The sequence below is a fragment of the Physeter macrocephalus genome, chromosome 14, assembly GCF_002837175.3.
Source record: "Physeter macrocephalus isolate SW-GA chromosome 14, ASM283717v5, whole genome shotgun sequence".
Lineage (NCBI taxonomy): Eukaryota > Metazoa > Chordata > Mammalia > Artiodactyla > Physeteridae > Physeter > Physeter macrocephalus.
Genome location: NC_041227.1, coordinates 89034412 through 89060949, shown reverse-complemented (window position 1 = coordinate 89060949; position 26538 = coordinate 89034412). Strand labels below are relative to the sequence as shown.

Here is a 26538-nt window from a genome sequence, read left to right as displayed (position 1 = left end):
GTGGCCTCTCCCGTTGCGGAGCACAGGCTCCGGACGCGCAGGCTCAGCGGCCATGGCTCACGGGCCCAGCCGCTCCGCGGCATGTGGGATCTTCCCGGACCGGGACACGAACCCGCGTCTCCTGAATCGGCAGGCGGACTCAACCACTGCGCCACCAGGGAAGCCCTATATATCATTTTTTGACAAAGAAATATTATTTGTGAAGATTTAACAAAGGGGCTTGTGCTAGGGGTAGCTGACTAATGAAGACATTTGTTATACAGCTTTCTTAGCCTTGAATTCCCTCATTCTGGTGATGAAATAAAATTTATATTTTAAGGCAGGACAAGAGAAACTAAACATAAAATTCTCTCTGTGTGTTTGTTTGGCCCTCCTCCCTCTCTCCCTAATGTGCAGTGTGTATCTGCATTACACATTAGCCAGAGCTCCTCAAAGACAGAAGTGGCTGCTCAACTGTAAAGATCAATTTTTCCCCCTTTCTTCTGATGCTAGTAGTGTAACTTTTTTTTTTTTAACTTCTTAAAAGAATAGCATTCTTTCCCAACTCTGTAGGGCGTCATGGTGACTTGCCGGTCACTTTGTAAGTGCTTACCTGGACTATGTACCTTGGTGAACTTTATGTAATACATCAGTATGTCATTTTGATGTATGATCCCTTGTCTTGAAAATGTATATGACTGTGCCTTGGACTTTTAACAGGCAGCACATCATGCTTGCTTGTCTCTCTTTTCCTGGTTTTTAACCTGAGCAGTGGGTTCAGGTGTAGTCAGCCTGAGGCAACCACTGTAAAGTTCCGCATCAGTTTTTCACCTACTGGTTTAATTAATCGTCACTGCCTAGTTCCATTATTTCAAGGGGGGGTTGCAAACTGGGGATGTCCTAATTCTATCATTCCTTCTGCATTTGTCACCTGGGATTCTCCTGTAAATAAGAATGTGCCCGTATCGACTCATTGTTTACCATGAGATACAGGTCATACAGGAAAGGTTGGATAAATGTGTGATTTTCACTCCATTATTTACCAGTTTTCAGAATAATGGTTCCCCAGTATCACTCCCATCTGAGTGACTAATTATTTGTTTTTAGTTGTTAGATTTTAACATCTTTTGTGTGTTTCAGTGCACTGCAGTTGTTATTTTTTTTGAGTCTCAGATTGTCTCAGTTTTGGATCAGCACTGTCCAACAGAACTTTCCATGATGATGGAAATACTTCAGACTCCAGGTCCATCCACCTCACTACAAATAACTCAGTTTCATTTCTAAAAGGTGGCATCTTAAGTGTTACCTTGGAGGAGACACAGGAAGGACCTCCTTCCCCAGGTGGGGGAGGAATTGGGGAAGAGAGAGCTTCTCAGTTGAGTCTGGAGGGGTACGTAAGGGTCAGCCAGGTAAAGAAGGACTGAGAATATTGCCGAACTCAGGTTTGGCTAAAGCCAATACTTGAGAGACAAGTGTTGGCTGGAAAGGAAAGCTTGCTTTATTCAGGAGATCGGCAACCTGGGGAGAAGGCGGACTCATGTCCAAGAACCAACTCTGAAGATTCTGCTGGACCATGAAAGTTTTTAAAGGGAGATGGGGAAAGCTAGTTGCAGGTAATCATTAGGGAAGGGGGTCGTAGTCTTTGTTATCTTCCACTGTGTTCAGACTTTCTTCTGATTCGTTGGTGGTGAGGTAACAGGGCAGTGTTCCAGTAATATTGTGCTCAGCCTGAAATTACCATCCTCCATCTGGGTGGGGGTCTTTGTTCCTTCAGATGAGCTCAAAGATATATTGTTATATACTTTCCTTGAGGAGGAACCAGGACCCTGCCCCATGCTGCTGCACTATTGTTTCTTGACTGCTTCTCCTTTGTTTCTACATTCCCTCCTTTCCTTGATTAGCAACTATTAGAATCTGCCCTTTTGGTACCCAGGGAAGGTCAGGGAGGTTGAATGAAGCCTTTTTCCTGCTAATGGGGAAACAGGGCACAAGGAAAATTTGTGCCCAGGAGGGCCCCGCAGGGTCCTGCTCCATTTCAGGAAGACCATCAAGCAATACCAGGGACAGTGGCACAGAGACAGCTGTGACCAAGGTGAGTTTAGGCGACTGCAAATAAGGCAGCAGCGTTGTCACACGGGAGGGGAGGAGGCAGTGGCTGAAGAATCATGCAAGGACCAGAGAGTTATTATAACAACAACCATAATAATTGAGTGGTGATTACCAGCCATGTTCTAATAATTATCTACTATAATCTTTACTATTATAATCTTTACTGTTTTACAGGTCGGGACATTGAAATACAGAGAGGTTCATTAAGAAGCTCAAGTTACACAACTAGTATTAGCAAAGCCTGCTTATGAACACTGGCAACCTGGTTCCTGGACCCACATGCTTAAGAAGCACTTGGCCTTGGGGGCCCAGCCAATAAATTAGGATTTGAACCCGAAGGTGATGGTGAAACAGGAGGGAAGGGGGCAAGGCACAACCGTTAAAAGAATGACATAGTCGTTGAGGATATGACATAAAATGGTTAGAACCAACGAGGTCCAGGATGGCAGAAGATTCCACTTCTAGAAGACCTTGAGCCTCATTATAGGCTCATTGTAATACATTAGCATATGCTAAATAACGCACCCACAGGCGCCATGACAGTTCCGAGGCCAACCATAAAAGTACAAAAAGTGGGCGGTGGCCCAATTCCTGGAAATCCCCGCCCTTCCCTAAATAGTTGGAATAATCCTCCCACTTGTTAGCCTATGAAATTATCCAGCCCATAAAAACTAACCACCCTATATTTTGGCAGCTCTCACTTTCTGAGATGGCCCACGTTCCATTTATGGAGTGTGTATCTCTCTCAATAAATCTACTTCTTACCTATCACTTTGCTTCTTGCTGAATTCCTTCTGTGCTGAGACAAAAAGAACCTGAGCTTCATAAGTCCAGAGAGGAAGTGTGCGGTTTCAGCCGGGAGACTGTGGGTTTGAGTCCCCTCCTAAGCCAGAGATTGTGGATTCGAGTCCCATCTGAGGTGCGACTGGATTCCAGTCTCAGCCAAGGTGCGGGGTTTCAGAAGTATGACAGGGTCAAGTGAAGGTGTCCAGCAGGCCCTAGACATCTGAATCCAGAGGCTGGAGTGCGATTCAGGAGTCCTCAGAACACAGGTGATGGCTGACTCCAGGGAAGGTGTGTAGCATGAGGACACAAGACAAAACTCCTAGCAAAAAGGACAGAAGAAGAGACTAGCGGGGAGGGCGAGAGGCTGGGGAAAGTGAGCAGACAGCAGTGTCCTGACAACCAAGGGAGAAGGCTCTTAAAGATGTTGCCAAGTCAATTAAGGCCAGGCTCCTCAGCGGGCTTTGACTTGCCCCTGGTCCCTGATAACTTTCGGGATGGCCATTATGCAGAAAGTGCAGGCGTTTGGCTTGGAAGGAGTGAGGCACAGCCTGACTTCTTTCACCATATTGGCCCCTTGAACGCCTCTTACCCTTCAAGAAGCAAATGGGGGGTCTCTGCAAGCTTCTGGTATCACTCTTCAGAAGTTCCCAGCTCTGGCTCACCTGGGGAGCTTCAAAAGATACCTACATTTATGGCGATGGAAATCAGAACAGTGGTTGCCTCTGGGAAGGGAGCGGCGGGGATCGATTGGGAAGGGACACGAAAGAACCTTCTAGGGTGAAGGAAAGGTCTTCTTTCTTTGTTCTTTGTCAAAACTCACCAAAATAAACACTTAAGATCTGTGCATTTCATTGTAGGTAAATGATTCCTCGGAATTGTCAAAACTGACAAAGTTATCGACGCCGGGGTTCTACCCTGGACCTTTAAATCAGAATCTCCAAATCTGGGGCCTGTGCTTGGCTATCTGGAAGGTTCCGCAGGCGACTGTAGTGTGCAGCCCGGGAGGAGACCGCCGCTGGGGGAGCTAATGTCCCGACCCTACCCGGGGTTCTACCCTGGACCTTTAAATCAGAATCTCCAAATCTGGGGCCTGTGCTTGGCTATCTGGAAGGTTCCGCAGGCGACTGTAGTGTGCAGCCCGGGAGGAGACCGCCGCTGGGGGAGCTAATCTCTTGACCCTACGCGCCCGGAGCTCTGGCACTGCTCCACCACATTCCGCCTGGTATCCGTCCTTCCACATGTTTCTGTGCCAGTCCGTCCCCGCTGGGCTGTGAGCTCTGGGTCCCCCAGGGAACCAGCTCTGGGCCGCCTGCTGGTCGGCAGGAGGCCGGGTTCGGGGTCGGAGGGGCCGCTGAGCCGGGAGGCCGCAAAGCCCTGCCCTGCGGGGTGCGGCGGGCCCTGCGGGTCCCACGATGCCGGAGGGAGAGCGCAGGCACCACGCCGCAGGATTTTAGAAGTTCCGGAAGGCCCTCGGCTCTTGCGCCTCGATAGTCGGGACCCGGCAGCCTGACCGTCCAATGGTCATGGGAGGACCTGTCCATCCTCATAGCCGGTGGACCTCGTGGCGCAACGGTAGCGCGTCTGACTCCAGATCAGAAGGTTGCGTGTTCAAATCACGTCGGGGTCAGCTTTGCTCTTTCTAAAAGTTAGTTGTGATCACTTTTTTTTATTCTCATTTTCAACTCGGTTGGAGCCCCATTGCGCAAGTCAGAAAAGAAGCTCTTCGCAGGGGCCGGAAGGGGAGGGTCCCGGCTCGAAGTCTCTAGTCGCCCGGTCGGGGGAGCGCAATGATCTCGCGGTAGTTTTTGTGGTAGATCCGGGTACTGTAAACCTGGGCCGATAGCGGGTCTCCTGAGGACTGACGCACGCTCTGTACCGCTCAACCCAGAGGGTCTGGCGCTGGCGCAAGCTAGAAGGTTGCTCGGCAACCAGAGCCCTGCGAGTCGCTGGGCGGGATCTCTGGGGACGCACCTCCCTTCGCGACATAGTTGGGCTCACGCTTACTCTGAAAAGAGTCCAGACCCCAGAGAGGAGATGTTAAGCCATTTTCTCGTGGACGAGGTGGCCGAGTGGTTAAGGCGATGGACTGCTAATCCATTGTGCTCTGCACGCGTGGGTTCGAATCCCATCCTCGTCGGTTTGAGGTTGCGGCGGGCTACCTTCGATTTTTTTTTTTTTCTTTTTTTTTTAATGATCCAAGAATTTCTCTTCTTACCTTCGGTCGGCCAGGATTCAATTTATGTGTCGCCCCTTCACCCTCTCTCGGTTACAGCCGCGGATTTCGTCCCTTCTACGCTGTTTTCCAGTACGGCCAGATGGGTAAGAAAGATTCGTGTGTGACGAGGTGGCCGAGTGGTTAAGGCGATGGACTGCTAATCCATTGTGCTCTGCACGCGTGGGTTCGAATCCCATCCTCGTCGGTTTGAGGTTGCGGCGGGCTACCTTCGATTTTTTTTTTTTTCTTTTTTTTTTAATGATCCAAGAATTTCTCTTCTTACCTTCGGTCGGCCAGGATTCAATTTATGTGTCGCCCCTTCACCCTCTCTCGGTTACAGCCGCGGATTTCGTCCCTTCTACGCTGTTTTCCAGTACGGCCAAAGGTTGGCGAGGAAGACATCCTGGCATTCAGTCACCTGCCATAGAACTGACCTGGCCAGGGGAACGAGGTGAAAAAGTATTTAAGTCGGGCGCCGTGGCTTAGTTGGTTAAAGCGCCTGTCTAGTAAACAGGAGATCCTGGGTTCGAATCCCAGCGGTGCCTCCGAAGGTGTTAGTTCCCTTTTGCAAACACCGCAAGGAAAGAGCTGTGGGCATCTGGCGCTTATATACATAATTTTACACATCTCTTCGGGAATCTGTCAGTTGCTATCAGGCGGCCTTTCAGTGTTTTAGCTTGGATGTTGCTTCCCGAAACGATAAGTGATTCAGTTTTCGTATTCTGTTTTCCTGTCTCCCAAAACAATCTTACCCAATTTTAAATTTTCCTGGACAAGACTGATCAGTGGTTTGTGTTTTACATAGATTCATTTTTTCGAGGCCACTGTCAGCTGGCCGGTTAGCTCAGTTGGTTAGAGCGTGGTGCTAATAACGCCAAGGTCGCGGGTTCGATCCCCGTACGGGCCAGTAGCTTAACTTTTTTTTTTTAAATGTGTACTTAGGGAAGGCTTGTGGAGCATTCCTAATCCCGGAACTTTTCACACCCCAAAGAGAAACATGTTTAAATTCTTTCCAAGTCATAGTGTCTTGAGAGAGGAGAAAAGTTTAAGGAAACTGGATCTCTTTCTGTGATCTCTGTTTCCAAATCTCCTGACCATAACGGGGGGCTCCTGGAATTTACTATGTGACTGTAAACGGAAGGCTGCCCAGGATTGTAACAAAGATTGTTTCAGACCATACATATGGCACTGATCAGCAGAGTGTGAGAAATGGGGTCAAGAAAGGAGCTAGCAAGCGTTTCCAGTCTTTCTCCAGAGCCAAAATGTCCAGTTTGCCCAGGCCCTGCCTGTCCTCTTCAGGAACTGAGAAGACGTCCCCTTCCCTTTCTCTTCTGGATCACCTTGCTTCTGATTCTGCTTTTACTGGGTCTCTGAGCCCATATCCGTGTCTTACATTTCCCCTCCGTTCTGCTGTTCAGGAGCAGGAACCATATCTTTCCCCATGTGGCCTGGGACCCCCACCCCACTCGCAGCACTGGCCCCAAGAAAACTCCACGGAAAGACTGACCCTCATGCCCATACCTTTGGCCCATCAATCCCTTAACCCCACACAGACACAGTCTCAGCCTTAGCAGCAGCAGCACTTTAATTCACAAAAACTCAGAAAGCCAAAGCTGATTAGAACACTCCATAACAGGTGGGCTTCAAACCCAGCAACAATTCTGTCTGAACCCTGAGAGCAGTGAGACCCCTCCCAACTCACCCCCTCTACCATGCAATACATTCCTTCTAGCTCCACCCAGGTTATGGCTGGGGAAGTGGGAGGGCAGGGGGCCAGAGGGCAGAAGCAGGGGGTTATCCATCTGCAAGTGTGCATCCTTGTCTGCATGGTGTGTGGCCAAGGACCCCTCAAGCTCCCACAGCCCCTGGCACCTGAGATGTGACCACTGGAGGTCAGGGTGGCCACAGTGGGGCTGGAGCCTCCCCTGTTCTCCTTTCTTGAGAACATATGGCAGTCATGTCTCCCAAGCCCAGACCTAAAGCCCTGGCTTCCCAGAGATGGTGCTCTAACCAGGGAAGAGAGTTGGGAGAACAAGGTAGCTACAGATGGCCAACTGAATAGAAGCAGAGCATCATCCCCACCCACCAGGAGAGGCTTTAGAACTTGCCCATGTACACCTGCGTAAGGCCCAGCTACTGGTCGCGGGCCTGCTAACTGTATCTGGAAAAGCCTCCAATATACAGGCCTCCCCTCGGCGGGCAGGTCCCACCCGGGCTCCCTGAAGAGTCCTTAGGATCCTGCTGGACCCTGGCGTTGCCAGGCCTCTCCTGCCCTCCCGGTCACTTGCACAGGGCCTCCAGCACCTCCAGGGTGCGTCGGATATCCCGGACTTGGCGCGCCAGTCCCTGAACTGGCTGCAGAGCCCTCTCCAGCTCCTCACAGCGCGCCAGCAGGGTGTACATGCCCTTGATGCTCATGTCCACAGCTTCGCCTAGGGAGTCCACGGCATCACGGTAGGTCTGGATGCAGCCCACACTCAGCGCTGTCAGCTCCTGCACCGCACCACCCAGCCCGCGAAGCAGACGGTCCACCCTGCCGCCCAGCTCCCGACTCAGCCTCTCCAGGTCCCGCAGGACGGCGGGGTCGATGGGAGGAATGGCTGGAGTGGGTGGGGGCGCCGAACAGGGCCGCGCAGGGGCAGGGGGCGGGGGTTGAGGGGCGCCGCTCAGGCGGATCTTGAGTTGCAGGTTGTTGGCGACAAAGTGGGTGAGGTCGCCATGGCGGCTCACCGTGCCCTCGAGCTCCAGGGGGCTGGATATAGTGGCGCGCCGCCCGCCGCCCGCGCCAGACTCTGCACCCCCTGAGGACCCGGCGCAGCCGCACGCCCCGCTCAACCCGTCCAGGCTGCGGCTGTCCTGAAGGCGGCTGGAGAAGGAACGGCCAGTCCTGCTGGCTGCCGCCGCCTCGTCGTCGTCTTCTTCCTTCTCCTGCTCAACATCCAACCCGCCGCCTCCAGGGCTCCCTCGACGGCAGACGCCCTCGGATGCAGGCCTGTCCTCAGGGTCCTTGCGCCAGGAGCACGCATACGGGTCGTTTTCGGGACCTGGCGCCCCCCGGTTGCTCCCTGCCCCATAAGGCGTCCCTCCGCGGCCCGGCTCTTCCTCCGGAGCCTCCCATTCCGGCGGGTGGACGAAGCTGCAGCTCGAAGTCTTCGGGGACGCCCTGGGGAGGCGGCTCGCGCCCCCAACGTTTTCGGCCTCCTCCTCCTCGGACAACCGGAGGCCTGAGGGCGGCTCAGAGGCCGTTCGGCCCGGGCCGCCGCCGAAGATCGCGGCTTGCTGTTCCCCCAGAGCTAGAAGGCCGGCTTCGGGCCCAGGCCGCCCCCGGGGCGACTCCATACTGCAGTTGGGGGAAGGAGCCGAGGAATTGGTTCGCCCCGGCTCGGGAGGCGTTGGCGGCGCCTTTAAGGGGCGTTGTAGAGGCGCGCCGATTGGCCTCGGGCTCACAATGGTCAGGACGGGAAGAACACTCTGATTGGTCCCGGCAACCAGGAAGTCCCAGGAGAGGAGCTGTTATTGAACGACTGAAAGCATGTGAGAGCCAGCGGGGTGGAAAGAAGGAGGTGACAGCTGCGCTCGTCGCCCCGCCCTTTCAAAAAGTTGAGGGGGCGGATCTTAAAGGTGAAGCGGAGATCCTGAAATAACGGAGTCCTCCGGGGGCGGGGCTAGGGCTCTTTCCGCCCACAATTGTCACGCCCACAATTGCTGCTTAACAAACACTTGTAGTGCGGACCAGAATTGGGATTCCTAGGAGGCTTTGGGGATGGAAATAGTATATCCTGCTTGGACCGTCGGGATTCAACCGCAACTAGTGGATCACGAAGGATGAAACCAGAATTCTCAGCAGAGCTTGAATGGTTCGTTCCATCATCCTCGGCTAACAGACCGAGCAAATGAATTGCCCAGAGCGACTCACAGTGGACAGCGAAGCGGGCTTAAGGGCTTTCCTGTGTATTTGGCACTCTGTTCTCTGTCTCCTGCCCCCTCCAGAACTGAGTCTCTCTCCTCTTGGAGGATGGTGTGTGATTTTGCCACTACGTAAAATATTCAATAAATTAATGGCCCTGCAGGTCAGAGCCCTGGTACCATTCTGATCTCATCTCTTCCTTCTCTTCCTCTCACTGGTCCTGCTGTAGCCTCCCTGGCCTCCTCACAGTTCCTGTGACAAGACAGACATGCTGCCCCCTCAGGGATTTACACTTGCTCTTGCAATCCCCTCCCGCCCTCCCCTTTTTTTGAGGCTGGGTCTACCAAGAAAAATTTTCACCTTGGATATTCCTCTTTCCCGTCTCTCCTTCAGGTCCTTATTCAAATGTTATCTTTTCAGTGAGGCCTCCCCTTACAGTCTGTTTAAAATTTCAACCACTTTCTCCAGCAATTCCCCATCTTCCTTCCCTACCTCTTCTCCGGAGCACTTATCACCATCTGACATACTATATATTTTGCTTACATGCTCATGTAAGTGCCATGAGGGTAAGACTTTCTGTCGGTTTTGTTCTCATTTGTAGCCCCAGTGCTTAGAACAGTACCTAGCGTATAGTAGGTGCTCAATAAATATTTATTAATTAAATGACCCTAAGCCATTAATTTCCCCTTTTTGGCTTGAACTCATTCAAGATGTGTTTCTGTCAATTGCACCCAGAGCCCTGACTAATACAGCATGAGACCAATGGTCTACTGTAAGCTTCTCCCCATGTCTTTGGGAATGACAACCCCCCCCCCCCGTCTTCCTTTTACTCCTCAGCAAGCAGATGCTCTGTATTCAGCAGGTGACAGAAAACACAAGTTGAATCAACAAAAGCAAACAAACAAAAACAAGGGGAATTTATTGTCATACAATAATGGTCTTAAGGTGTCAGAGAAGCCTGCATTCAGTGCCCTAAGGCTGTCATGAAGGGCCCGGTTTCTTTCCGAGGGAGTAGCTTTATCCCAAGTGGGCTTCCTCACGGTGGCACTATGTCATTTGTCATTCTTTGGGGATTATAGTTGTCTGCTTGAACTGCTATAACAAAATATCATAAACTGGGTGTCTTAACAGAATCTTTTTTTTTTCTCCCAGTTCTGGAGGCTGTAAGTCCAAGGTGCCAGCTGATTCTGCTCCTGGTGAGGTTTCTCTTCCTGGCTAGCAGACGGCCACCTTCTTGTCTCCTTATATGATGGAGAGAGAGAGCTAGCTTTCTGGCCTTTTCTTATAAAGACACCAATCCCATCATGAGGACCCCACCCTCATGACCTCATCTAAACTTAATTACCTCCAAAGGTCCCATCTCCAAATACCATCACATTGGGAGTTAGGGCTTCAACTTCAAATATGAATTTTTGGAGAGACAAAAATATTCAGTCCATAACTGCAATCATTTGTCATTCTCTTGGGCCTCCCAGGATCTGAATCCCAGTGTTTGAGGACTCTCCCACCTCATTAGGCAGAGCCCATCTCCCACTACAAAAGCTGGAATACCAAGCAGTCACTTTCCCAGCTTCCCTAGCACATGGCTCAGGCTCCACCATGGTCTACTGGACCACTTCTGCAGTGGAATTTTTCCTGATTGTGTAGACTCCAAGCCTAGTCCTTTTAGAGATTCCATGAATTACCCAGGATGCTCATATAAGGTCTGTTTCTGCTTAAATGAACCTGAATTGTTTTCTGTTGCATGCAACCAGAAGCCCTGGCTGATATACTCCCATACCTTCCAGAAGGGGAGAAAGAACTAGCTTCTGTTAGACCTCACAGAAGAACAAGGATGCATCTTTCCCAAGAGCCCCAGTTAATCTCTTGTCACATCTCATTGGCCTAAACTGGTTCACATGCCCAATTTAGTCACTTTGGTCAGGGTGATACCATATCTTATTGACTTAGGATTGGGTATTTGGAAGCAATCACTCTGGCAAGGTGATTGAAGAATTAACTAAAAAAAAAAAGAAAGAAAAAAAGAAAAGGGCTTCCCTGGTGGCGCGGTGGTTGAGAGTCCGCCTGCCGATGCAGGGGACACGGGTTCCACGGGGTGGCTGGGCCTGTGAGCCATGGCCGCTGAGCCTGCACGTCTGGAGCCTGAGAGGCCCGCGTACCGTTAAAAAAAAAAAAAAAAAGAATTAACCGATTAGGTTAGGACAATTATGCTCCTCCTGGAGCTAGAGGTGGGTCAGTTCCCTCCAAATTGAAGTAGCAGCAACACAGTGGAGGACGGAGGAGGGGCTATGGGGGAGCAACAACAGCGTCCACTACATTAGGGGTCAGCAAAATATGACCTGTGGGCTAAATCCAGCTCTCCACCCGTTTTTATATGGCCTATGAGCTAAGAATGGGCTTTTTTTTTTACCTTTCATGCTCCATCTCAGGCCCATACGATGCAATGACGTGACACTCTGATGAATATTGCTAACTTTAAGTGCTCAGGCTGGGGGAGAATTTGGGGGTGTGATCTGTTCAGAGTGGGTGAGAAAATGGCACAGGCTATTGACTTCAGGGACATCTATTCCAAAAGAAAGGTATAGAATGTCATGAGTCAACTTGGCTGGCATCTCATGGTCGTAACATACACACTGGATACTGACAGTGATCCTCCAGACTTGCAACCTTCCTGAGCTCAGAGGATTTTTTTTTTTTTTTCTTATTTATTCACTCCCCTGCCTCTAGAACAGTGCCTGGACTGTGGAAAGCACTCAGGAACTATTGTCAAACGAATACATCTAACCAAAATCTTGATAAAACTACATCAGAAGGATGAGGGACAGAAAATGCACATGTGTATGGTGGCAGTGGAGTGAAAGAATGAAATCTGTACATTTTGTAGCAGGAAAACAATAGATACAGCCTAAAACTGAAAACTTCAGAAGTAGCAACAGAAGCCTGTGATTTGGAAATACACTGTAAATACCAAAAACAAAACAAAACCATAAAAGGATTTGGAATAGGCTGTCTGTGGGGACAGAGAAATGGGTAGACTGTTGGTTTTGTTTGTTTTTTTTAAGCCTTATAACATCATTCAGTTGTTTTAATCTATGGGCATATGTAGCGGGTTGCATGGTAGCCCCCAAAAAGATAAGTCTGCATCTTAACCTCTGGAACCTATGAATGCGATGTTTTTTGGAAAAAAGGGTCTTTGCAGATGTAATTAAGGATCGTGAGACAATATTATCCTGGATTACCTGGGTGAACCATAAATCAAATGACTAGTGTTCTTATAAGACACAGAGGAGAAAAGAGAGAAGACAGGAAGGCTGTGTGAAGACAGAAGCAAGAGATTGGAGTGATGCAGCCACAAGCCACGAAGTGCCCAGAGTCACCTGAAGCTGGAAGAGGCAAGGGAGGACTTCCTCCTAGAGCCTTTGAGGGGAGCATGGCATTGCAGACGACTTGATTGTGGACTCCTGGCCTCCAGAACTGTCAGAGAATACATTTCTGTTGTTTTAAACCACCGAGTTTGTGGTAATTTGTTACAGCAACCCTAGGAATTGAATACAGCATGAGTAACTGAGATGAAAATAAAAACATTTATTGATGTTCTTCACCACATGGCTTAAAAGAACAAATAATCAACAGATGCAGAAAAAGCATTAGGTGAAAATAAGCACCTATTTTTTTTTTTTTTTTTTTTTTTTGTGGTATGCGGGCCTCCCTCCGCTCTGGCCTCTCCCGTTGCGGAGCACAGACTCCGGACGCGCAGGCCCAGCGGCCATGGCTTCACGGGCCCAGCCGCTCCGCGGCATGTGGGATCCTCCCAGGTCGGGGCGCGAGCCCGGTTCTGCTGCATCGGCAGGCAGCTGCATCGGCAGGCGGACGCGCAACCACTGCGCCACCAGGGAAGCCCCAGCACCTATTTTTGATTCAAAAAAACCCCAACAGACTCCACGCTTCCACTGCAGGGGGCGCGGGTTCGATCCCTGGTCGTGGAACTAAGATCCCGCATGCTGTTGCGGCGACCCCAAAACAAACACCCAAACCCTTAGCAAACTAGGAAGCGACCAGGCCTTCCTCAACCTGATAAAGGACATGTATTAAAAATCTACAGGAAGCATCATATATCTAGCAGTGAAACCTTAAACCTTAGGTTAGGAACAAGATTACTGCTTCTATTCACTCCTGTGCTAGATCCTCATCAGAGCAGAAAAACAAACAACTTCTGGGTACAACAATGTTCAATTGCTCCTGGGTCTGCAGGAGTGAACCGGAAGAGGGAAAGAATAGAGGTCAACTAAGAGCAAGTAGTGAGAGAAGGTGGGCAGAGATGGCTGGTGTGCAGGCATAGCAGAGTGGAGCTGAGCTCCCCAGCATCCCCAGGTCTGGGAGTCAGAGCAGGGGAAAGAAAAGACTTGGGGGTGGGGTGGAGCTGACCAGGTGGGGGTTAGAGCTGAGAGGGCAGGGTGCTCCCAGGGGCGGTGCTGCAATGCCAATCCTGGCACCCGGCATGGGTGGGAAGCCACCCCACAGGTGGTGGCTTCCTTCACAGCAATTTCCACCTGTAAACATCTACACTCATCAGTACAAAAAGCTTCAGCCTTTATTAGATAAAGAGGAGGTAGAAGACAGATGAGGGAACAGGCCAGGGACCCCTTCTCCTGACTACACATATACAGACATACAGACACAACTGAGAAAATGACAGGGACAGTTCAGGGGACAGACTGAAGGGCAGACGGGGGCAGCACCCTCCGGGAGTGGGCCCGGACCCAAGGGTGGGCTGAGACCTGAGCCAGTGGCAGGCGTTCTGAGGGGCTATGCTTGAGCAGCTTGGAGATAAGGTCCTGGGCTCCCGCAGGAAAGGAAGGGGGGAACTTCAGGTCCACCTGCAGAGGTAAAGGAGAAGGAGGCCCCCAGCTTTCATCCTGGCTGCTTTCCCTTCACTGCCCATTCTGTTTGGCGAGTGACGTAAGCCCCACAACTACGACATGCCCACTCCCTGCCCCTGGCCCCTGGGCCAGCACAGACCCCAGCCAGGCACCCGGGGCTCGCCTCCCACCTTGACGATGCGCCGATACGTCTCGTTGTGGGAAGCACTCTCGAAGGGGGGGTTTCCCACCAGCAGCTCGTAGCAGAGCACCCCGATGCACCACAGGTCCACCTTCTCGTTGTGCGTGCGCCCCTCAATCATCTCTGGGGGCAGGTAGTCCAGGGTGCCACACATTGTCTTCCTCCTGGGTGGGGGGGTGTGAGTGGGCAGGGATCCCAGACCCAGACCTTCTCTCCTTTCCCTGAAGCTTGACAGGGAGCCCAGAGACCCCAGGATGTGCCAGGGGAGTGTTCCAACCAGGCTCTGACAGAACCTTTGGGGTAGGAGTGGGGCGGAGACATACACTAAAGCCCCAGAGGTGGGATTACACACTGCCTCCGCGTTTCCACACTGAGGGCTGTATGTTAAAATAATCAGATATGAGGGCAACGTTCACCTTAGAATTAAAGGAAAAATCTCAAATGTCCATCAAGCACATCCTGCTTACATTAATCAGGTTCCATCTCTACTATGCAATACTATGGAGGCATTAAAAATGACGTGGGAGTATTCTCAGTGATATGGCAAGAAGGTCCCAATATATTTCAAGTGAGAAACCTGGGTGGCAAAACTGAGTCTCCTATTTTTGGTTTGGTTTTGTTTTTTTTTTGGCCGCACTGCGTGGCTGGCAGGATCTTAGTTCCCCAACCAGGGATTGAATCCCAGGCCAAAACAGTGAAAGTGCGGAGTCCTAACCACTGGACCGCCAGGGAATTCCCAGAGAGTCTCCTATTTTTGTAAAGATATTGCTGTGTCTGTATATTTACATGAGAACAACCCAAAATGTCTCTGGGTAACAAGATCTGGAGTGGTTTTAGTTTGAATGTCCCAGCCTCACACCCAGGGCCGGCCTCCTGGCCCACCATACCTCAGGGAGGGGGCGTGTACAGACCAGCCGAAGTCGGCAATCTTCAGCTCTCCCTGGAGCCCCAAGAGCAGATTCTCTGGCTTTATGTCTCTGTGAATCACCTTCTTCCCGTGGCAGTATATCAGAGCATCTGCCAGCTCCTCCATAATCTGGGGGGCCAATGACAGGCAGTCAGACAAGGATGGACTTCGGGCTGCAAGCAGCGTCCCCCCAGCCTCCGGCCGGTGCCCCAGGTGCCCACCCGCCCCGACCGTGGCTGTTCGCTGCTCGTCAAAAGTGCGGCTCTTCTGCAGCTCCTTGTAGAGCTCCCCCCGGGGGGCATACTCCAGAATCAAGTAGATCCTTCGCCGGTCATAGAAATAGTTGTAGAGACGCAAGATGTTGGGATGCCTGGGAGAGGAGACGGAGGAAGCGTCAGGCCGTATCCTGGCGTAAGGAAATGGGAAAGGTGACGGGTCCCACTGTGGCAAACTGGGTCAGCCTGTCCCCAGGCAGGGGACATCAGGCTGGCGGTGCTAAGGGGGAACTGGACGCGGCTCTCTGGGTTCAAGGCTCTGGCCAGGATTGAGAGCTCCTTGGGGCTGCCTGACCACAGCTGCAGAGAAGACAGTCCGGATATGGCGGGATTGGAAGAGGAGCCGGGAGTTGAGGAGCCAGGGGCACTCTGGCTCGAAGGGCTTTGACCCGTACTGCAGATGGGCCTGGATCTCGATCTCCCTGCGCAGCTGGTGCTCCACACCCTCCTTCTCTATCTGAGACTTGAAGAGGACTTTGAGCGCCACGATGAAACGGCTTTTCTTCTCCCGAGCCAAGTACACATTCCCAAACTTGCCTTTGCCCAGAGGACGCCCAATCTCAAAGTCGTCGATTGTGAAGGAACGCCTGTTAGGGGTGTGGGGGTGGGGTGGTAGGCAGCTGAGTACCGGTTAGTCGGTCCTCTGAGGTGTTTGCCTTCTCCCTGCACCTCAGCCCATCCTGCCCGCAGCCCTGTTTCTCTTCCAGGGGAGCTGAGGATGGATCAGGCTTCCTTGCCTCCCTGTTCCTCCTGCCCTTACCTTCTACCTCCCCCATTTCCTACCTGTTCACTGTCCCTCCCCCTCTCTTGCCACCCCGAGGCTTGGGGCGCTTACATTGAGAAGTTGGGGGTCCCACTGTTGTTCTCCACCACCTTCTGGAGAGGGGCAGCTAAGGAAAGAACAGGGAAATTGAGGCCATCCTTTGACATTTTCATCCCCGTCCACCTTTCCCAGACCCTAGTCCCCTCAGGTCGATGCCCTCCCCTTGTCCTAGTTACCTGTGGGCTGGGCATTGGAGCGGCTCATGAGGACAAGCGCAGATGGGGTAACAGGCTCCTTCCGGAGGACTCTCTGGGGCAGGATGTTCAGGCCAGACTGAGCCTGAGAAGGACCAGGGGGGAGCTCTGAGAGTGCCTTTATCCCAGTGACCGGGGTGGAATGTGCTACAAGCAGCATTTCAGGACTTGCTATAAAGCCACCCACCCACCTACCCCATCCCCAGTTCAAAGAGGAACACTGAGACCACAGTTTTGCTACTCAGCCCCAAGACTCTGCTCAGAGCCCCATATAAAATGAGTTATTAATAAACAACCTAAGTCAGCCTAAGATAGGGACTTACCCTCACACCTAACCTCTCACCTCTTTGGCCCTGGCCCACTCCACATTCTCAGGCCCAAGGCTGTCCAACCTTCAAAGTCTTGTCCATAACACCACTCATTTACCCAGCCCCCCACCCCAGGGGGCAGTACAGGCTGGGGTAATGAACACACACAATTCAAGGAGTTTTAGCACAGCGGTATTCTCATGGTCCCCTAAGCTCAGTCTGTTGAGTCTCAGATAAGGTCCTTGGGGCCTTGAGTGTTCAGCAAATCGCAGCATTTACCCCTTTGCAACAACAGGCTTTAGGGACACTGAGGGCTACTGTAATGGCCCTGGACCACTTTTCACTTTCAACTTCTGAGTAATATACACCCCTTTTTTTTAGGAGTGACCAGTGTAGGCATGACAATGTTTTCTCATTCAGCTTCTACTATTGACAGCCTCATTCAGAGCTTCACCAGGGAGGCAGCTGGTGGACAAGGGGACATACGGACCCCCCCCCCGGATACTCAAGCCCCACAAACAGAGAGCAAAGCCCATGCAGGGCCCCTTCTTTCTTCTTTAGCCAACAGAGGAAGAAAGCCTCGGTGCCCCTACAGACCTGCTTGCAAACAGTGATATTAGCATGGAATTTACAAATAAGCAAGTTGAACAAAATGGAGTACAGAAATAGATCCACATATATGTGGGAATTTAATATATGTAATAAAGGTAGCATTTCAAATCAGAGGGTAGACTCTTCAGTGAAAGGTGTTGGGACAACTGGAAAATAAAGCCATTGAATGCTTACTTCACACCAGTCATTAAAATAAATTCTTAATTTAGACTTGTCCTCGACCTTTTAAACTTATATACTTATCTAAATCCTTCCAGAGTCTATTTCTATTTCCTGCCTAGCCTATTTTTTCAGGACAAGGGTTGGGAATCATGCCCAAAAGGCCAGACCCTGCCTGCTCAGTCCCAGATGTCATCTGGATGTGACAAATAGGCTCGGCTCTGCAGAGGTCCTCACAGGCTGGTCAAACTCAAGTTGGCAGCACCTGATAGGATGTGGCCACAAATGACCAGACTGGGGCCCATAAACTGGTGCAAAGCCGGGAAGAAAGTGGTAAGAGGATAGCCCTCTGCAGGACCTCCAATCTGCAAGCGGGACCTCGCCACGCGGGTGGGGGGAGGGGAAGTGGGAAAGCCCTTACCGTCTGCCTGCCGTAGGGCCAGGGGTAGGCGTTCTCCTTCTGGGCCATCCTTAGAAGGGAAGGGGGAGGGAACTGGGCAGAAAAGAGAAGCAGAGCCGTGAGAAGCAGAAAAAAGGGAGAGAGAGAGTGAGGGGTCGGACAGATATAGCCGTAAGCGCTTGTCTGGTGCTGGTGAAAGGGAGCAGGTTTACAAGCTGGCCTCATCAGGGCGCATCCCGGAGCTCGCCTCTCTGCCCAAGCCCTGCTACCGGCCTCACCTCTTTCCAGGACCCTCTCTCCACTTTAGAGCAACCAGCAGCCCGGCATAGTGCGCGCGGGCCCGCTCAACGGACCCCCCCCACCCCGACCTGCCGGATCACCTGGCCTCTCCCGGCGCAAGGCCCCCGAAAGGAGGACAGTTCACCTGGAGCCTGCGGCACAGCCACCTCCCTGGCCGCTGGGAAACAACTGAACCTGCCCGGCCGCGCCCACGCAGAGGTCCTTTCAAATCTCCCGCCCTGGCCCCATTGGCTGAGCACGCCGCCCATGCCCAATCCTCATTGGCTGGGTGTCCTATTACGTAGCCCTAGGGGCCCAATGGAAAAGGTGGAATGCGAGCGCCGGAGCAGCTCGGGTTCCGGCTTAGGAGTTTCCCTCGACCCCCGAAATAGTCTCATGGGTTTTTTTGTTTTGTTTTGTTGTGTTTTTAAAATTTAAGTCATCGATAGGAATTTATCCTTGTGTATATGTATGAACTAGGGTTTAACTTTGTTTTCTGCCAGAGAGCCAGTTATGCCAGCATCATTTGTTAAACAAGCTGCACCATTCCCAAGGGAATTTAAATGCTACCCTTGATATACTAAGTCAGATTCTCCATTCAAGTTTTATTGCTTGTTCGTTGGCATGTGTGTTTATTCTTTTTTTTTAAGTTTTAAATAACTTTTATTGAAATACAGTTGATTTACAATGTTGTGGGGTTTTTTGGTTTTTTTGGCTGCATCGGGTCTTTCTGGTGCGCAGCCTTCTCATTGTGGTGGCTTCTCTTGTTGAGAAGCACGGCTCTAGGCACCGGCTTCAGTAGTTGTGGCTCGTGGGCTCTAGAGCGCAGGCTCAGTAGTTGTGGCGCACGGACTTAGTTGCTCCGGGGCACTTGGGATCTTCCTTGGCCAGGGCTAGAACCTGTGTCCTCTTCATTGGCAGGCGGATGCTTAACCACTGCACCACCAGGGGAGTCCGTGTGCGTTTATTCTTATGTCATTATTATTTTGTTCTTTGAGTCTTTCACTCACATTCCTAATAAGATTTTTCTACCAGAGGACCTTTCTCTGCAGGTCCCCTGACCAAGGCCAAATTGCTTGGACCCACTCTCACTTTCCTCCTTCTTGCCGCACTCCCTTCTCTGCTCTTTCCGACCCCAAATTTCATTATTGGGTTAAATAAATAGATTTGGGGACCTTCTATGAAATAACTAGTGGATATTTGTAAATACTGCCTGTCCAGCACCCTTCATCTTTCTTCTAATAATAACACTCTAACTTCGTTTTAGGGAACCACCTGCCTCCCCATTCTGTGTTGTTGGTTTCTGTTGCTGCCAACCCCAAATCGCTAACTTGATGGAGACACGTTGTAGGGGACTTTGTGGTTATCTAGCCAGCATCCGTTCTCCCAGCGATTCCCACTTCCTGAAGGCAACTAGAGTTTTGTGGGTCTGAGGGGGAAGCTGACCCCATCCCAGGTCCAGGAGTGGACCCTGTCTGATTTACACCAGTCAACACCCTTTATTCTGGGATCATGGTCACTGGTTCAGGGATAAGCGTGTGACCTTAGTGAGTCAGTTAGTGGGAATTTTAGGATTCTTGTCCAGAATGCTGGACAGAAGCTCCTTTTCTCCTGCTGGAACTGGACAAGAAAGCACATAGCCTGCATCGCTGGTGGTGGTGCTCCTGCAGGGAGCAGGCTGAGTACGAAGCTGACATTGTAGAAGGCAGAAGAGAGGCCTGGGAAGAACCCGAGAACTTGATGACAATGTTGAACCTCTGGATGCCTATTTCAGCCATTTCCTTCCATGACCCAATAGGTTTCCTTCTCTAATGCATTGAGTTAAGAGTTCTGTTATTTGCTGTTAAAAGCATACTAACCGACACACATCTACAGACCTAGAGTGTTTGTAGTCATTTGGGTTGAATGATGCAAAACTACTGACAGTCAATCATTCTGACCTACAGAAAATACCAATTTCATATGATTCAACCCGATGTAAACGAAATAAGTCCTAATGGGTTTCTAGATCAGTTCACAGCCTTTGACTGCAAGTAACAGGAAACTCAGTTAACAATGGCATAAACAGTAGACATCTATTTTCTCTTACATAACAAGAAATCAGAAAGTACATAGTTGGCTCAGGAACTGAACAATGTTAGAGATCTGGATTGGCCTCTCCGTGATTCTCTTAACATTTTCCCTTACGATTGCAAGATGGATTCCAACAGTCTCTTGTCTCTTTTATCAGGAAAAGCAGAAGCCTTTCTGAAAGTTCCCAGTATGGGAATTCCCTGGCTTCCCAGTGGTTAGGACTCGGTGCTTTCACTGTCATGGAACCCTGTCTGATCCCTGGTCAGGGAAGTAAGATCCCCACAAGCCCCAAGGAGCAGCCCCCGCCAAAAAGTTCCCGGTAGAGATCTCCTTGCCTAGAACTGCGTCACATGACTACTGCAGAGGAGGCTGGTAACGGCGAGTATCTCTTCCAGCCCCCAGAGTTAAAGCAGACAGGGGGTGTGGTGGTAGAAACAGGCATGTGCCACTGGAGGTACAGTGCTGTTTTCACTCAAGGTCAGCCCAACCCCGCTTCCAAAGATCAAGGAGCCCATTTCAACTTCAGTGCCTTTATCAACATATTTGGCATAGAGTGACTAGCTAATGAAGAGCTTTATAAAAATCCTGTCACTTGCAGTGTACTTTATGCCTCATAATCTAGTGAAGGGAGATTTTTCTAGAACCTGTCAGGGACACAGTGCATGGGTGGGATATGCCTGTTAGATCTCATACAGTATCTCTGTCCCCTGGAGTCTTTAAATTCCCACTTGCACATTATGTTGGAAGACATTTGCCCTTTCAGGAATAGTTGATGGGCCAGCATAAAATCGAGATTTGCATTAGTCACAAAAAACAAAGCAAAACAAAACCTATCTGTTCTAGCAGCTAGGCAACTATCAGCTGCCTGTTCAAGTTAGCGAACAAAATCTCTGTTATTTACCCCAGTGCTCCTCCAACGATCTATAGGGAAGAACCAGCCTTAATTATTGTCAATCTATCACAGATTGATACTTTTATAAAATACAATAAAAATGAGTTCCTTGAAAAATGAAATCTAAAAAATATGAAAATAACAAGCTCACTTTTTTTTTTTGGTTATAACCAACGTTTATAAAAGTACTCTGACAAATGCTGTAAGAGTTGTAAAATACGTAGCTCTCAAATTCTATACTCATCTCGGACATAAAAGTAACAGTTCATGAAGTGGCACCAGTCTGTGGGCCACACTGGTACTAGCAATCTACCTCCAGGGCAGCCCCATCCAAAACTGTGGGCTGTTCTCTTTGGTGAGGCAAGCTCAGCATCCACTCTCCCGCAGGGATTCTCCAGGTTTATAAAGATGTAAATGAGAAAATTCCTCCAAGTCTAACTCTCTTCTTCTTTCCTCTTGCTTTGCTTTTTGCCTCCCAGTTCCTCTTAGATTGAGGATTCTGGCTACTGGCCAAGGAACATTGAGAGGTGTCCTTGAGGGGCAATTGTCACTATTCTACTCCCAGAGCTGAATTTTCCAGTGACTGGGAAGGGTCAGAATGTAGCGTGTTCCAAAGGTCAGGCTGGATGGCTGGGATACTGTAATGTTTGTGAGGCATACATGTCAGTCCTTTTATTTCTGATAATGGACTATCCCCCAGAGAAATTTATTTACTTGTCTATGCCAGGTCTTAGTTGTAGCATGCATGAGGGGATCTATTTCCCTGACCTGGGATTGAACCCGGGACTCCTGAATTGGGAGCGTGGAGCCTTAACCACTGGACCACCAGGGAAGTCCCCCCTCCCCCTCTCCCCTATCTCCCCTCCCCCACAAAGAAATTTCAAGACATGAATTCTCATCGTCAGCCAATAAGCCCCTTCCAGGGACGAGGAGTAGTAGACTCAGAAGGTTCTGGAAGGGCCTTGTTGGAGGAGCCTAGCCAATACTCCCCATGTCTCCCCACTAAGTTGTCCTCCTCAAGGTGAACCTGAGGCAACGCTGATGAGCTGAGTAGGTGCATCAAGACCCGGCTGCTCTCCTCCATCCAGACTCCTCCTGAGCATTCCCAGGTCAAACATCATCGCTGGGGTTTGCTCTTGGCCATTAGAGCCCAAGTGTTCGTCTTTGGTACAAACTGCAGGCCTGGACCAAACATCCCTGCCACGGAGACTGAGGCCTGAGGCCCCCTCCAGGTCCATGTGTGCGTCCTCAGGGACTGGATCAGCAGGGACAGTGCCCCTGCCCATGTGGCGGTACAAGAAGCCTCTACACTACACTTCTGATGCATCGTAAAATGCTTTATTGAAGTGTACATACTGGAAAATGTGCAGCTGGACAAATTTTCACCAACTGAACACCTCTGGGTAACCAGCACCCAGATCAAGAAACAGAATATTTTCAGCACCCCAGAAGGACCCCCAGCCTTCTTTCCAAGTCACTCCCCACCTGTCCCAAGAGTAACCACTGTCCTGACTTCTAACCCACATACTGGTTTTGCCTGTTTTGACCTTTACGCAAATGGGATCACACAGTATATATTCTCTGGCGCCTGACTTTTCTCATTCAACATTATGTTTGTGAGATTTAACCATTCTGTTGATGTATTGGTTTTTAAATATACATGAACATGATAAAATCTATACAGACTAGTTAAAAGTAAGTCTCTCAGTTCCCTGGTGGTCCAGTGGTTAGGATTCGGCAATTTCACTGCCTGGACCGGGTTCAATCCCTGGTCAGGGAAATGAGATGCTGAAAGCTGGGCAGCGTGGCCAAAAAAAAAACAAAAAAAGTGCAGCAACAGGTAAATATCATATGATGTTGCTTATATGTGGACTCTAAAAAAAATGATACAAATGAACTTACTTACAAAACAGAAATAGAGTCACAGACGTGGAAAACAAACATGGTTGCGGGGGGAGGGGGATTGACACATACACAATACTATATATAAAATAGATAACTAATAAGGCCCTACTGTATAGGGCAGGGAACTCTACTCAATACTCTGTAATGGCCTATATGGAAAAAGAATCTAAAAAAGAGTGAATATATGTATATGTATAACTGATTCCCTTTGTTGTACAGCAGAAACTAACACGACATTATAAATCAACTATACTCGAATAAAAATTTTTTTTTAATGTAGAAGGAAAGATAGAATGAGAAAATTACTATTTTGTATCTCCTTAAAGGGGCCCTGTTCTGGGTGGACACTGAGCAGGGGATGCAGGATTACCGACTGCCCCTTCACACTCCTTCCGCATTAGGTTACCAACGCTCCTAAACTGTCCCCTTGCTAAGTCATCAGCGGTTCTCAAATCGAGCACACTTGGCTTCTGCAACAAAGGCTGGCGGACTGTCAGCCTCAGTTTTGACACACGTAACACAGTGACCACTCTGGCAGAAGGCGGTCCTGGGACTAGGGAGAGGAGGGGAAGGCGAGGCACAGATTCCAGCCTGGGTGGGTGGCTGCTTTGTGCGCTGTGGTGAGACGGCTCAAATTCCTCTCCTGCAGCCCAAGCCTGTGACACTAACAAAAGGCGCTATTAGTTAAGGAAAGAGATGTCAAGGAAGAAATCCCCACTGGGAAAGACAAGGCCTGTGGAGTGGATGGCTTAAATTTCTTCGTTGTTTTTTTTTTTCAGTATACCAGAAGCAGCAAAAATACACATAGCTCTGGGCTTCTAGTGACGGCAGTGAAGTCTGGAGAATATTTGTATGTAACGCAAATTAAATACAAAATATTTGTATTTAATACCCTATGTTCTACCGCATGGAGGGAACATCAGAGATGATTAAAGCCATTAAAAAAAAAAAAGAAATTGAACTGAATACAAGAACACGGTAATGGAAACATAATTGTTTTTTAAAAAGAGAGGAAACGAAAGAAAAAAGAAAGATCGCTTTTAGTTGAAAAAGTAACAAAAGCAGTACAGTTAGCTGTTTAGCTAAGGGGAACTTTTAACCCTGGAACTGGAGTTTCAGGAATTCGTGTCATAGACAAAAAAAAAAAAAAAAAAAGGATGTACATGGTAACACTTTAAATAATGGGAAAAAAATGCAGATAACCAGCAGACAACCAGAATGTCTAACTTTAGAAGAATTGCTTAATAACTTACAGCATTGTCCTTGAAGTCAGATGTTCATTAAAATTCTAATTATAAAGATAATAGAATCCTATTCCTATTGCAATGATAAGTGAAAATACTGGAGTACAAGATTATGGACACCCCTGGCAAGTGGAACTTAAATTGCCAAAAATTAAACCACTGGTTTAGGAGGACTATGAATTATCATTATTACTTTAAAGTTATTCATTATTGCTACATTCTTTTCAATAAAGAACATTTATTGCTCCAAAATACATTTTCGGAACAAGAATTGGTGACTGTTTATGAACAATTTCTGTGTTAGGATATCTAAAATATCTATGAGATTAAAGGTATTATTATTTTAATTGGTTGATTTGATGGAAACAGTAAGATGAAAATAAAAGTTCCAAAATTTGTATTTTAGTAGAAAACTCAGATACTTTAGTGAAAAAAAATCCCAGAAGCAGGTTCCTTTTTTCTTTTTTTTCATATAATAACACAAGGTTCTTTTGTTTCTTTCGCGGAAAAGAATCTCACTTGCAAAACTATCCGGCTATCGAAAAGAACCTTTTGACCCCGACGTGATTTGAACACGCAACCTTCTGATCTGGAGTCAGACGCGCTACCGTTGCGCCACGAGGCCTTCCCGAAGCCGCCGTTTGACGGACCTCGTGAACAGATGCGTCGTCAGCATCAAGGGGCGGAGTTTTATTCTCAGGCCCCGCCCGGCCCTTTGTCAGAGCGGTTCTGCGAGCCGCCAGTGGGCTAGATGCGCGCGCACCAAGGGATTGACCATCCTCCGCTGGACAAATTGGGTTTAGACGCACTTGGTTTAAGGCCCAATTCTTTAACCTTGGTACACATTGAGCTCACTCAACAGAGAAATTACTTCATGTGTTTGAGATTTATTTTGGGGGTTAATAAAGTGTCGGTGCAGATCTGGCGCCCTGGATAAATCTTAGATTTAATCCCAGCTCTTCCCCTATTTGGCTTCTCTTGACTTTAGTTTCCTCGTCTGTAGACTGGGTATAATCAAACAGTCCCTCGCGTGGTGACTGGAGCTCACTGGCGGTGCAGGGAGCCAAGCGCCGCTCACACGTGAGTGCCTCGCACACTGCACCCGTTACTTCTGTGTCGGTGTCGCTTTCGTCCGTTCCTCGCCTAGGCCCTGACTCGTTATCACTCAAGCCACGACCCTGTAGACCTAACTCAGTATTTAGGAACTTCAATAAGCAAGGAAGACAGTGGAGCGTTGGTGGTATAGTGGTGAGCATAGCTGCCTTCCAAGCAGTTGACCCGGGTTCGATTCCCGGCCAACGCAGAGTAATCTAAAACTTTTCCCCCCACCCCCCGAATTACGCGTGACGGTGTTTTGCTGTTTGCCTTCTTGTGTTTTTAAAATTATCGTCAATGAACGCGTCTAATAAGTTTATTGAACGGCGAGAATAATGGCCAATAAACCTATTAAATGGAGAGAATAATTTAGCCACACATTTAAAATACGAGTTACTTGAAATAAAACAAACATGAAATTTAGAATGTGAGCTTGAGAGTCAGGACAAACCCTCTCCTTCTGCTTTCTTTTTTCTTCCCGTCTTCTTTTTATCTTCATCCTAGGGCCCGGGACGGGTACTTCCGAAGTAAGTTAAGATTTAGTGGCTGTAAGCAAAAACGTCTGCCTTTCTCCCCGTCGGGGAATCGAACCCCGGTCTCCCGCGTGACAGGCGGGGATACTCACCACTATACTAACGAGGAATGAGACAAACACCGCCTACTCCAAATGCTTGATCTGCTATCTTCACCGAGCGCGGCGTGCCAATGGCGAGGTTCCTGTGGATGCTGTCCCTCCGTCCACTAAGAAATGCTGACCCAAACCTATACATGTTCTAGACCATAACTGAGCGCGAGTCCCCAGAGGGGCGAAAACGAGCAGGAGTGACCGAGAGACAGACGGCCTCCAAGCCTGCAGAGACCTGAATTCTGACAGTCCTGGGGCTCTCCCAGACATTAACCCTAAATAGGTCCCAACCCGTTTCACTAACTGTCATCCACTACTATAAGCTGACGGACATCAATCAAACCGAAACCAGGCTCTGGCGGCCGAGGAGTAGCATCAAGTAGGAAGGAGGTGAGCAGAAAGCGAGCGTCTTGCCCATGTCAAGAGGTGCCTGCCCTCTTCCTGGCACTCTGGGAAGGACTGCGCGCTGCGAGCCTCTTCCTGCCACCCGGGTGTCCACTCAGAACAAAAGAGCTCCCGGCACACCTCCTTCAAGCCCTCCGTTCACTCTGATCACTTTGCAGCCCAGCCTCCTCAGCGCCGTTCCAAGTAACAACCGCCTTGGTGCTCTGGTTTCCGCAAAACCGAAAGGCCGGGCTCGTCCGGGATTTGAACCCGGGACCTCTCGCACCCGAAGCGAGAATCATACCC

At 49.6% G+C, this 26538-nt stretch overlaps 2 protein-coding genes and 9 non-coding genes across 18 annotated transcripts in view; 6 read left to right on the top strand and 5 right to left on the bottom strand.

Annotated features, from left to right (window-relative positions):
• The first annotated feature begins 4429 nt into the window (after positions 1–4429).
• On the top strand, positions 4430–4501 carry TRNAW-CCA (transfer RNA tryptophan (anticodon CCA)). Its single transcript has one exon. It is a non-coding gene; the product is annotated as a tRNA-Trp (tRNA).
• Positions 4502–4929: 428 nt separating this feature from the next.
• Positions 4930–5011, top strand: TRNAS-GCU (transfer RNA serine (anticodon GCU)). The gene has a single exon. It is a non-coding gene; the product is annotated as a tRNA-Ser (tRNA).
• Positions 5012–5212: 201 nt separating this feature from the next.
• TRNAS-GCU (transfer RNA serine (anticodon GCU)) lies at positions 5213–5294 on the top strand. Its single transcript has one exon. It is a non-coding gene; the product is annotated as a tRNA-Ser (tRNA).
• A 266-nt stretch (positions 5295–5560) lies between these two features.
• TRNAT-AGU (transfer RNA threonine (anticodon AGU)) lies at positions 5561–5634 on the top strand. Its single transcript has one exon. It is a non-coding gene; the product is annotated as a tRNA-Thr (tRNA).
• Positions 5635–5922: 288 nt separating this feature from the next.
• TRNAI-AAU (transfer RNA isoleucine (anticodon AAU)) lies at positions 5923–5996 on the top strand. Its single transcript has one exon. It is a non-coding gene; the product is annotated as a tRNA-Ile (tRNA).
• Positions 5997–6656: 660 nt separating this feature from the next.
• On the bottom strand, positions 6657–8509 carry BORCS6 (BLOC-1 related complex subunit 6). Its single transcript, XM_007126613.2, has one exon. It carries the CDS (start codon positions 8426–8428, stop codon positions 7370–7372), a length of 1059 nt encoding a protein of 352 aa, XP_007126675.2. The 5' UTR covers positions 8429–8509; the 3' UTR covers positions 6657–7369.
• A 3665-nt stretch (positions 8510–12174) lies between these two features.
• Positions 12175–18283, bottom strand: AURKB (aurora kinase B). Of its 8 annotated transcripts, none has more exons than XM_055090658.1 (9): positions 18116–18276; positions 17757–17828; positions 16239–16341; positions 16075–16129; positions 15635–15826; positions 15196–15334; positions 14945–15093; positions 14047–14221; positions 12175–12534 (listed from the first exon to the last, which is right to left on the bottom strand). In XM_055090658.1, exons 2-9 carry the CDS (start codon positions 17802–17804, stop codon positions 12370–12372), a joined length of 1026 nt encoding a protein of 341 aa, XP_054946633.1. In that variant the 5' UTR covers positions 17805–17828; positions 18116–18276; the 3' UTR covers positions 12175–12369. The 8 variants fall into 8 exon arrangements, with proteins under 8 accessions (XP_054946633.1, XP_054946634.1, XP_007126678.1 ...); XM_055090659.1 differs by lacking the exons at positions 12175–12534; positions 16239–16341 and adding exons at positions 13570–13873; positions 16000–16002 and having other exon boundaries at positions 18160–18283; XM_007126616.2 differs by lacking the exon at positions 12175–12534 and adding an exon at positions 13570–13873 and having other exon boundaries at positions 18116–18265.
• Positions 18284–24681: 6398 nt separating this feature from the next.
• TRNAW-CCA (transfer RNA tryptophan (anticodon CCA)) lies at positions 24682–24753 on the bottom strand. The gene has a single exon. It is a non-coding gene; the product is annotated as a tRNA-Trp (tRNA).
• A 606-nt stretch (positions 24754–25359) lies between these two features.
• Positions 25360–25431, top strand: TRNAG-UCC (transfer RNA glycine (anticodon UCC)). Its single transcript has one exon. It is a non-coding gene; the product is annotated as a tRNA-Gly (tRNA).
• A 362-nt stretch (positions 25432–25793) lies between these two features.
• Positions 25794–25865, bottom strand: TRNAD-GUC (transfer RNA aspartic acid (anticodon GUC)). The gene has a single exon. It is a non-coding gene; the product is annotated as a tRNA-Asp (tRNA).
• Positions 25866–26481: 616 nt separating this feature from the next.
• Positions 26482–26538, bottom strand: part of TRNAP-CGG (transfer RNA proline (anticodon CGG)) — a 72-nt gene continuing 15 nt past the window's right edge. The window contains exon 1 of the tRNA in view: positions 26482–26538. This exon is cut by the window's right edge and continues 15 nt beyond it. This is a non-coding gene — a tRNA (tRNA-Pro).

Excerpts from the sequence above, each read along its gene's own strand:
- BORCS6 (XM_007126613.2), bottom strand. The coding sequence starts at position 8,428 with ATGGAGTCGCCCCGGGGGCGGCCTGGGCCCGAAGCCGGCCTTCTAGCT.
- AURKB (XM_055090659.1), bottom strand. The coding sequence starts at position 18,283 with ATGGGCGGCGTGCTCAGCCAATGGGGCCAGGGCGGGAGATTTGAAAGG. Across the intron at positions 15,094-15,195 it reads ACGAGCAGCGAACAGCCACG|ATTATGGAGGAGCTGGCAGA; the intron begins GTCGGGGCGGGT and ends TTGGCCCCCCAG. Across the intron at positions 13,874-14,046 it reads CGTATCGGCGCATCGTCAAG|GTGGACCTGAAGTTCCCCCC; the intron begins GTGGGAGGCGAG and ends TTACCTCTGCAG.